Source organism: Equus quagga, unplaced genomic scaffold (assembly GCF_021613505.1).
Source record: "Equus quagga isolate Etosha38 unplaced genomic scaffold, UCLA_HA_Equagga_1.0 HiC_scaffold_3416_RagTag, whole genome shotgun sequence".
NCBI lineage: Eukaryota > Metazoa > Chordata > Mammalia > Perissodactyla > Equidae > Equus > Equus quagga.
In genome coordinates this window covers 21,500-33,344 of record NW_025793592.1, presented here as the reverse complement: position 1 = coordinate 33,344, position 11,845 = coordinate 21,500, and the positions used below count along the sequence as shown (strand labels likewise).

The following is an 11,845-nucleotide window of genomic DNA, read 5'->3' as shown; positions in this document are numbered from 1 at the left end:
ACTATATAGGATCACAATAGCTGTCACCCTACATGGACAGAAATTGCTACATTTTTCAAAGAACAGTAGTTTATCTCCATGAGGCTGTAAAATCATTGAATCTGTTTCAGATTCCAACAAAACACCTAATTTAATTCATCAACCCAATTTATCATAGCAGATAACAGTTGGGAATCATATAGGTTTCTGCTGATACTTAAAGTTATTTTGATCAGTGAGATCCACTGAGACATTGAAAATTTTGAATTATTTGACAATTGTATCTTAAATCACTGTCAATGCTATATTTTTCCAAAGTTAATATAAATGTGTTGTTTTCTCTCTTGTTCTCTTTTTAGAAGAAACGCAAAACATCGTTTGGTTTCCCATCCTGACATATGGTGGAAATGAGTGAGGAGAACGGTACCACTGTGACAGAGTTCGTTCTTCCTGGAGTATCAGATGCCCCTGAGCTGAGAGTCTTTCTCTCCCTCTGTTCCTTCTCGTATATGGAGTCACAGTTTGGGCCAACCTGGGCATGATTGCACTGAATCAGGTCAGCTCTGGACTTCACACTTACAAGTACTTTTTCCTCACCCACTTGTCCTTTGTGGATTTTTGCAGTTCCATGATCATCGTGCCAAAGATGCTATCCAATATCTTAAACAAGGAAAACTCAGTTTCCTTCCTGGGATGCATGGTGCAATTCTACTTGCTTTGCATGTGTGCAGTCACTGAGGTCTTCCTGCTGACTGTGATGGCTTGTGACTGCTTTTTGCCCATCTGTAGTTCACTGCTGTACATGCTCTCCATGTCCCAGAAATTTTGTATGGTCCTGGTCTCTAGCTTCTACATCTGTGGAACTGTGTGTTCTTTGGTTTACTTGTGTTTAGCTCTTGAAATCCCATCCTGTAGGTCAAATGTAGTCAACCACTTCTTTTGTGATTTACCCCCTCTCTTTACTCTTGCTTGCTATGTCATGTCCATTATTAATTGGGGCCACTTTCAGTGAAATTGTCACCATCGTGATCATCCTCACTTCCTACTGGTTTATTCTCATCGCCATCCTGAGTATACGCTCTGCAGAGGGAAGGTGCGAAGCCTTTTCTACCTGTGCCTCCCACCACACAGTGATTGCAGTCTTGCAGGGAATCATACTTTTCATTTATTGCAGGCCCAGTTTTTGCAACAGTGCGGATACTGACAAAGCAGCCACAGCGTTTTACACTGCAGTGATTCCCAGGCTGAATCCCTTGATCTATGGCCTGAAAGACAAGGATGTGAAAGAAGCTCTCAAGAAAGTGTTGGGATCCCAACTGCCTTTTGAAAAGCTATTTTCTTAGCTAGACTCAGGGTTTCGTTAGAGATCTTTAGTGAGGGGCTTGTTTTGGGTGGCTGTGAATGAAAAGTAAAATAAGGAAGTATTATTTGAGCTAAAGGACAATGTATGCTTTTTTGTTTTCTAGTTGCCTATCTTATTTAGACAAATCTTATCCCTTTTATTGGAGAGTTCAAGTGCATCTGCTACCTTTGCTGCTTGTCTCCAATCTTTAACTGCCTTGAATGGGTTTTTAGAGTGATATTGTTAGACTCAATTTCCTGGTCTGAGATAACATCAATAGATTTCTAACAAAGTGCACATGAAAAGATATGTCTTCTCATCATCCTTAAAGTGTGCAACCATTCTTATTAAATTGACTTCATTTTTTTTACGTGGTATGAGTATACTTTTCTCTCATATTCTGTTTTTTTCATGAAAATTTGAACTAAATTTCCTATTTGTATTTCTGAGTATTTTTTAGTTTTTTTGTTTTTCTCTTTCTTATTAATTTTTTGATTGCAAGGTAATAATTTTAGAACTTTTAAAATCTTCTATTCCGCAAAATAGTGATGATAATACTCTACTTTTCTAACATTTTCATGAACATTAAATACTATATCTTAAGTTCTTTGCACTACATATGGTATATTATAACTGATCAATAAGTTATCTGCTGTTGTTGCTATTGTTTGTAATTTTACCTTTTGTTCTCTGTTTTGCCTTGTCTTGGTTAAATAAGTGGATCATATATTTGATGCTGTACCTTTTTAAGCTTTCGAGCTCTTGTTAACATTTTTTTCCTCTGCCTGGTATTATTCTAAGCATTCACTATATTTTCTAAATCTATTATATTCTAAACCTATTATAAATTAGATTCCCACAGCTTCTGAAAAATAATTAGTACACATCCTGTGGCTTAAAACAATAGACGTTTATTCTCTTACAATTCTGGAGATCATAAATTTGAAATCCACGTAACTGGGCCAAATTCAAGGTGTCAACAGGACCATACTCCCTCAAGAGGTTGTAGGGGACAATCTTTTCCTTATCTCTTCCAGCTTCTGGTGGCTGAAGGTATTCCTTGTCTTGTGGTTATATCACTTCTGTCTTCAAGGCTAGCATCTTCAAACCTCTCTCCTCTCCATCTTTTCTACATTTTCGTGTGTGTGTGTGTGTGTGTGTGTGTTTAAAATAATCTTCTGTCTCTCTCTTATAAGGACACTTAATGCGGTTTAGAGTACACCCTGATCATCCAGGATAATCTGCTCATCTGAAAATCATTAACCTAATCACAACTTCAAGCGATACTTTTCCAAATAAGATGACATTTATAGGTTTCATGGATTAGAGCCTGATACACATAAGGTCCATTTTCAAGCATAACACACCCATCTTTTAAAAGCCAAATCATAATTTAGCTTTCCCATGTTCTTACAATGTTGACACTTCATTTTTTTCTTGCTTTCTTAAGATTTAATTTCATATTTGTTATTTTCTATTTTTTTGTTTAAAGATTTTATTTTTATTTTTTCTCCCCATAGCCCGTAGTACATAGTTGTATATTCTTAGTTGTGGGTCCTTCCAGTTGTGGCATGTGGGACGCCGCCTCAGCGTGGCTCTATGAACAGTGCCATGTTCGTGCCCAGGATTTGAACCGACGAAACACTGGGCCGCCTCCAGCGGAGCATGTGAACTTAACCGCTCGTCCACAGGGCCGGCCCCTATTTTCTATATTTTTGCTGGATTCACTAATGCAACTTAGGTCCTTGTTGCTTTAATGAAGTAGGAAGAACTCGGGACTCGAGATTACACACCTCACCCCAGGTTCATAACCAGATGAGTTATTTTGAGGAAGACACAAACTTGCTTAATCTCAAGTTTCTGAAATATAAACTGGGGATAAGCTGCTAGCCTTAGAGAGTTATCATTGGACTTAAACATAATGACAAAACTTCAAGGACCAGTCCCATAAAAAGTACCATTATTAATGTTTTTTAAAAAGGAATCTTTGAGGGTAAGGATAATTTGGAAATATTCCAGTATCCCTTGGTGAAGACAGCTACTCATTATTTCTTTAAATAGATAAATAAGTAATGACTAAATGAATGGAATTATATTGTGCTTATGATGAAAATATGGCTCTATATTGGTTTTCCAATGTTTAAGTGGAGTGAGATTTACCATACCACCCATGATACTTCGTATTTTAGGGTGAAGTTAAGAGAAATGTCTTTCACCTTTGGTCCTTCAACTAGAACAGGATTTCTCAACCGTAGCACTGTTGACATTTTGAGCCAGACAATTTAGTGCTGTGGATGTCTTTCCTGTGTACTATGGGATGTTTAGTAGCATTCCTGACCTTTACCCATTAGATATCAGGACCACCCCTCCCCACATTTGTGAGAAGCAAAAACATCTCCAGACACTGTCAAAACTCTTATAGAAAGCAAACTCACCTGAGTGTGGAGTCACTGGACTAGAAAGCATCAATATACTGGAGCTCTAGTCTCCTCAGAGGAGCCTTCAGGATTAAATTTTCCTGTGTTTAAGAAGCATTTTCAGCTATCCAGGTGCTCACATTTTAGTCAGTTATCAGTTTGATCTCTCTCTAGAATCTACAATGCCCCTTTCAGAGACCTTGGATCTGAGGGCTTCAGCGACGCAAAATTCCCCCCACTTTAGCATGGATAACTAGGAGTGCCCATATCCTGCTGAGAGATAGACACACTTTTCATATCTAAAGACTGATTGTTTTGTTTTATTAGCACTAAGGATGGATGCTTTCCATTCAGCTTCACAAAAAACTTGACATAGCAGATCTGCCTTTCCCTCCAAATGTCACTTCATAGGTAACACCTCTAGTTGTCTGGGAGGAATCAAGGTGCTCTGGGTGCTCCTCAAACATGTCTGAAATCAGCCACATAAAAGTTTCTTTGTGTTTCTTTAAGTGGTTTTGTTTTATGCATATAATCTGGTCACTCCCTTACTTTTAAAATATAGGGGTTGATATGTTTATCTCATTCTCTTACTATTAGCATCTCAATTTTTGGGTGAGGACCATGCCTTTCCTATGCTTGGTGGGTCTCTTTCTTTGCACTTAATGGGATTTGGAGAAGTTTTCATGGCCAGTCTTCAAAAGACCCACTGATTGGTTTCTGGGTGGATAGTAGTGAGCTAGTGACTTAACTATGGGATTTTGCTGGAATTATTGGAAAAGAAGTTTCTTTCTGCTGAGATTTATCTTATGGACAGATGGAATCTCAAAACTCCTCATATCTCTCTTTGCCAAGATAAATATATGTAAATATAAACACACACTCATATATATACATAACTGGAAATGCATATTTTTGTATAATATGTTTATATTTCCAGTATTACCTTTCTTCATTAGTCAACACATTCTCTATAAATCTCATTTCTGAGTCTCCAATCATACCAGGGACTTTCCAGTCTCCATGTAATTGCTTATTTTTTTTCCTCTACCATCTTTCGTTTACTGTTCTATACTTGATAAAATTCCTAATGTCGAGTTCAACTTATCTTCCTTTTCTCTGTTTTGTGCTTAGAACACTGCCTAGCACAACATATTTACAGAGTAAATGCATTTAGTGAATGAAGATTCTCTGATCCATTTATGAACAGAATTCCATTTGAACATAAATGCACATGTAACACATACCAGAGTCATTAACTTCACTCATAATTGGTTTTCTATTTACATGTTGACTTTCAAGATCTTCTAGTTCTCAATACCTAGATAAATACATTTTTTCTTCTTTCCAGTTTATTCCACCATTCTATCACATAGAATATCCTGATAGTTTGATAAATTGCTTTGAGTTGGTTAAATCTAACTAGATAGCAAATATCATAATCCAATTTTATATACAATAATCTAGTATGTTGAAAGCCCAAACATATTTTTCTTTGAGACATCCTGAGGAGGTAGAAAAACACATTATATCATTTCATTTCTTGTTTAACCAACTCCTCAGTAGAACTGTTTAATTGCTCACATACATTTTCCCCCTGGGATTTGGATATTAGTGTGTGTGTTCCTGGGATCTGATGTGAGATTGGAGAGCTAATCTCAAAAGACTCAAAGCAAAGTATAAAAGATCTTGCATTATTCTAAGGAATGACGGCCTTTTTAAGGGAGGCACAAATTTATTCTATGAACACAAAAGGGCTGCCCAAATGGATTATAGAAAAGGTAGCAATGGGTCAATTTTTTAATCTTTAACTGTCAAAATAGATTTTTCCAGTGAACAATGAACCGATGCTGAGAACAGTGTAGTAAGAAGGTGAATGAAAGAAAGTGATCTGGCAAGTGTTCTTAACATAATCCTAGTATATTAGAGCTGGATAGGATTTTAAGTGTTCATCGTCTTATAGTCAATTATTTTACACATAAGAAACTGATGTTTAGAGAATAAACATGCCTAGAATGACACTTTTTGTCCTCAAGGTATTTTCAACAAAAACAAGAGCAACAAGATGGGCCTGGGCCCGTGGCATAGTGGTTAAGTGCGCATGTTCCACTTTGGCAGCCCAGGGTTAGCCAGTTCGGATCCCGGGTGCGGACATGGCACCGCTTGGCAAGCCATGCTGTTGTAGGCATCCCTCATATAAACTAGAGGAAGATGGGCATGGATGTTAGCTCAGGGCCAGTCTTCCTCAGCAAAAAGAGGAGGATTGGCAGCAGATGTTAGCTCAGGGCTAATCTTCCTCAAAAAACAAAAACAAGAGCAACAACAAAAAAAAGCACATTTAACACATGATCTTCTTAAGACAATCCTCAGTATTATTGGATTCTGATTTGGAATCTAAACACAAACACAATTCTCATTATCTACTATTTCTTTTTAAAAGTTGGGTAGGTTTAAATATAAATTAAAGCTGACCCAATTTGTATATCATGTTATTTATTTTATCTTATGGTAATGCATTGGAGTGAACAGTTATCAACACAAATAGAAAGATTAGGGTGCGACTAGGGGGTTGGTTTTAAGGGAATAGAAAACAAGTTTCAAAAGCAGTGACTAGGGCTCAATATAGAGAACTTACTGCAGGAATATGTAAATTTGCTGAACTCTTTCAGAAATTTTCATTCTCGCCTGAAAATTGCATAGAAGAATAGATTATTTGGCTTCTCTTTGGACTCCACTTAATTTTTTGTTTCTTCTATTCTTTTCCCCTTCCATTGTTCCATTTGGCTTTCATATTTCATTTTTGAATCCTGAAGGTTTCTTTCAGTCTTGAAGTGTGTAACATCCTTGAAAGATTCTTACAGGTAAATATTCTTCATATAATTTGATTTCTTTATTACCTTTAATTCTGTGATTGGAAATAAGGGGTTTAGCAGAAAACAGCTTGCACAAAGAAGTGATTGTTCCCTAGGACTCAGATCCCAAGCTTATTTAAGCATAGTCCCTAAGATAAGATTTTCTTTGATGCCTACTTTTTAATAGTTATTCTTCATAATTATCAAAAGAGATGATGGCACAGTAATCACTGGATATAATTTTATCTTTCCCTCACCTTCACAGCAGTGGCCATTGCTCCACTCCCAGATCAACTGACAATCTTATGTCTCATATTTGTAGACATGTATAGATGAACGGTCACTCAATGACAATTGATAGTTTCGAAGGAGGAAGCCACATATATTTCAGCAAAAGAGAACTCCAAAAGAGTTGGAGTAGCTCAATGATGCTTTCTTTTTTTAATTAACCCTTTTTTAGAGCAAAAAGGAAAACCTGGTTGATAATAAAATAATAAATACTAATGTCTAAGGAAGCTCAAACTTTTCTCAATGGTTGAATAATAATACTTAATATTTATTGAGTGTTTGCTATGTGAAGAGCACTCTTCAAAATATTTTATGTGTAATTGCTCATTTAATCCTCATAATTACCTACAGACAATGTTCCTATAAAATGTAATTTACATATCAGAAAATGAAACCATAGAACTACCGAAATTTTGCTACAGTGCTACAAATATTAAGTGATAGATCCAAATTTAAACTCAGGCAGTCTGACTCTAGGGTCTATGCTTTTAATCATCACAACATACTGTCTCTATTACTGTGTCGAAAGAAGTAAACCTGCCTGTTCTAACTCATGCACTAAATGAAAATTGAAGTTAGTTTTAAACTGATATCCTTATATCAAATCTGGCACATTAAGATTTTGGAAAATAATGATATTATTTACTCCAATCTTCTTCCTAAGTTTCACCATCTCTGACACATTTCCATCTCTTAGAAGGAATTGTTTATTGAAGAGTGCTCTAGCCCAGTGATGCAGAATTTCCAATCTCTGGCCCTCGCTCTTTGATTGCCGAGCTATGCAACCCTGGACTGGCTAAATGGCCTGAAATAATCAAGTCCTTTTCAATATAATTGAGAGAGAGTGAATTATTAACATATTTGAAAAGGCTATGAGAATTAAATTAGATATGAAAGTTCATTGAAAATTACAAGATGAAAATATGTTAATACCAGATATTCACATCTACTCAGAATTCAATTAATTTACCTAGAAACAGAAGAAAGGTAGAAAATAAACTTTGAGTAATAATGCAGAATCCACAATTTCTATGGTATTTATATTTCATTCTCTGTGTCTCTAAATGTATGCAAAGTTTTAGTAAAGACATTTCGTTTTATTGAAAACCTGGAACAAATTGAGGAAAGAGCAGGAGGGTAAGACTCTTGTAATGTTGTTAGATCAGGTTCTGAGATGGAGGATATGGATAGAAAATGGAAATACATGTTAAATCTGAAGGTATTTAAAAGCTGAGCTTGTACAGGACATGGAATCATTTAAGAGTTTAAGCAAGAAGGAAACATAATACAAAATCTATTTTATATATATAACTCTTGCAGTGGTTTATGGATAGATTTTTTAGCATGTTTGAAAGTAGGGTGAGGATTGACTGGAGGGAGGGAGGCCAATTATGAGGTTCAACTGAGGAAAAAGAGGGATGAAATTAAGTAATGGAATGGCAGTGACAAAAAAGAGTAAACCTTGGATATCAGCCACATTTCCATATAGAATAAAATAGGTGACTTCATTGACTCACAACTGTTATATTTCCAACATCAGAACAGTGAAATAACAAGATGGTGATGATGTTGAGGCTGTAAGAAAAAAGTCATTTAACAATTATAATTTGACGAGTAAGGTACTACATTATCCTATCATAGATGGTGAAAGTGAAACTCAGTGATTAATTAGCCTGCCCAAGGTTTCACAACTACTGAGTGACAGAGTTATGATTCAGTCACTTACATAACTAAATCAGAATCGTTCTTCTTTCTATTTTATTAGTGGATTTCAAAAAACTCTAAGGACTTCCTTTGTTCCTCAGAGGCAAAGCCACATTTCAAGATAAGAAATTCAGAACTTCTGCTCCTCTGTCTATACAAGGCTTCACTTGGAAGAGCAATGGTTTTATTTGTTTTGGAAATAAACGAAAACAACACAGATGGGAAAAAAGACCATTTATTAAAACTTTGCTCTTTAGTAGTATGGTTGACCACCATCACTTGACATCGGTGGAAGATGAGAGAGTTGAAGAAAGTAAGAGTGAAACCCAGGCCTAGAATTCAGCAGCTGGTTTCATGGTGGCACCATTTGATGTGAAAACAATAGCTTTAAGGCACAGACATAGCAAATTATCAAATTAACAAAATAAAAGTGAAACCTACGCATTATATTACTCTAACTCTGGATATGTCTAGGTGCTATCAGGATGCCCAAGTGGGTTTAGAATTACTGTTCTATTTATTTCGATCATTTTATTTTTATTTTTTGTTAAAATTGAGATGATTATTAACATTGCCATGATTACTCTGCCACAATTTCAAAGTCTAGGAGTGCCACAGAGAATGGAGGTGGAGAACTGCACGGCGAAGACTGAGTTCTTTCTCTTGGGATTTAGTGACCATCCAGAACTTCAGAGTGTTCTTTTTGCTGTGTTTTTCTTCATCTACTCTGTTACCCTCATGTGGAACCTTGGGATGATTTTATTAATCACAGTCAGTTCCTACTTGCACGTCCCTATGTACTTTTTCCTCTGCATATTGTCCTTCATAGATTCGTGTTCCTCCTCCGTTATTGCCCCCAAATTACTTGTGGATTTGCTTTCTGATAAGAAGACCATTTCTTACAATGGCTGTGCCACACAGTTTTATTTTTGCTGCTCTTTCATTGACGTGTTGTCTTTCCTCTTGGCTGCCATGGCTTATGACCGGTACATAGCAATCTGCAACCCCCTGCTTTATACTGTTATTATGTCCAAGAGGATTTGCTGCCACTTTGCAATTGGAGCATTTCTAGGGGGCACCATGAGCTCAATTATTCACACCACTAACACCTTCCATCTGTCTTTCTGCTCCAAAGAAATTAACCATTTCTTTTGTGATATCTCCCCACTCTTATCTCTGTCCTGCACTGACACTTACATACATGACATTGTTCTGGTAATCTTTGCTAGTTTGGTGGAGACCATCTGCCTTCTAATGGGTCTTCTCTCTTATGTCTGCATCATAGCAGCTATTCTTAAAACAGGTTCTGCTGAGGGAAGAAGAAAGGGGTTCTCCACTTGTGCTTCCCACCTGACCGTGGTCACCATTTACCATGGTACCCTGATCTTCATTTATTTGCAGCCTACCACTGGTCATTCACTGGATATGGACAAAGTGACCTCTGTGTTCTATACATTGATTATACCTATGCTGAACCCCCTAATTTACAGTCTAAGGAACAAAGATGTCAAAAATGCCTTTAGGAAATTGATTAGCCAACAATTGCTTTCTTAAAGTATGAAACGAAGCTTGACAACTTTACAGCCTTTCTGTTCCTTGGCCTTTGATTCTAACTGATGAAAAAAACCAGTTTAATGTGAATGTTCCCCAATTCTGTGGGTAATGAGGTCTCAACCACAGATTAGGGTCAGAATCTAATGTCTGAACCAGGCCTGCTCATATCATCTGTATTATGTTTAATTCTTCATCATTTTAAAGTTGAAATTTTTATAACACACCTTCATTGTTGGTAGAAGTGTAAATTATTGTTGTCTATAGAGGATAACGTCTAACATTTTCTATGAGGATAATTTTTCTAACACATGAAATTTAAATATCTGTGCGCCATTTAAACTAGAAATTCTCTTCTAGGAATTTAATCTATAAAAGTTCACTACTTTCAAAAGTATTTGTTACATCATATTTTGTAGCAGCAAATTATTTCAAACAATCTAAATGTTTATTAATAGGGAACTGATTAAAAAATAAAGTTGATTTTTTAAATATTTATTCCATAAGTAGATTTACTCTGCACATAATGTTCTATATTTCAGATTCTTACTCCTTCTCTCTCCCTAGCCTAAATTTTACCACAATTACTCCCAATATTGACTAGACCATTGATATATCACAACTCTCTTTTTGTGAAAGGAAATAAATACAATTCACTGAGACTCATTTTCCATTAATTGTTTCCATGTGAATACATGCACACTGTACCTTAGCTGTTCAAACTCTACTCACTCTAAAACCCCTTCCTTAAATATCAACTCCTATGTGATTTTTTCCTGACAGCTGATTCAATTATAGACAACATCTCAAATTATAAACCTCACTAGAATCTCTTGTGCTTTTTTTAAGACTCTCAGCATTTTCTGTCTAATCACGCAGTTAGTTGTGTCTGTTCTATTCCTTTACTATGCTTGCTATTTAATTATTATTCTTGATTTGATTCCTTGCCTCTTTATCATACTATCTTCCCCAGTGTAGATACTGAGTAAATTTTTATGAAATAAACATGAGTATGTTTACTATGGTTTGTGCATAATTTAGATTATATGCCAGTAATAGACAGGAACTATATTTTTCTCTTTTAGCATTTTTGGATCATCTCCAAAGGGGTACTATATATGCACATGACTATTACAAGATATCTTCAAGTATAGTGACTTTTTCAAAAACAATTTTCAGGGGCCAGCCTCATTGCATAGTAGTTAAGTTTGGCATGCTGTGCTTCCGTGGCCTGAGTTCATGGATTTTGATGCCGGGCACAAACCTACACCACTCATCAGCCAAGCTGTGTTGGTGACTCACACACAAAATAGAGGAAGATTGGCACAGATGTTAGCCTAGGGCCTTCCTCAAACAAAAAGAGGAAGATTGGCACACATGTTAGCCTAGGGCCTTCCTCAAACAAAAAGAGGAAGATTGGCACACATGTTAGCCTAGGGCCTTCCTCAAACAAAAAGAGGAAGATTGGCGCAGATGTTAGCCTAGGGCCTTCCTCAAACAAAAAGAGGAAGATTGGCACAGATGTTAGCCTAGGGCCTTTCTCAAACAAAAAGAGGAAGATTGGCAATGGATGTTAGCCCAGAGTGAATCTTCCTCAACAACAACAACAAAAAACAATTTTCAAATATCAACTATATAAAAGTATAGCTCTTAGGATATTTTCTCAAGAATATATTCAGTCTGAAATCTCTTTATTTAGGCAAACAACTAAAATT

The 11,845-nt window shown here is 36.2% G+C and overlaps 1 protein-coding gene and 1 pseudogene across 1 annotated transcript; both read left to right on the top strand.

Annotated features, from left to right (window-relative positions):
• Positions 1–386: 386 nt before the first annotated feature.
• Positions 387–1,322, top strand: LOC124232221 (olfactory receptor 5L2-like; annotated as a pseudogene).
• Positions 1,323–9,200: 7,878 nt separating this feature from the next.
• LOC124232223 (olfactory receptor 1020-like) lies at positions 9,201–10,133 on the top strand. The gene has a single exon (XM_046649187.1). It carries the CDS (start codon positions 9,201–9,203, stop codon positions 10,131–10,133), a length of 933 nt encoding a protein of 310 aa, XP_046505143.1.
• The last annotated feature ends 1,712 nt before the right edge of the window (positions 10,134–11,845 follow it).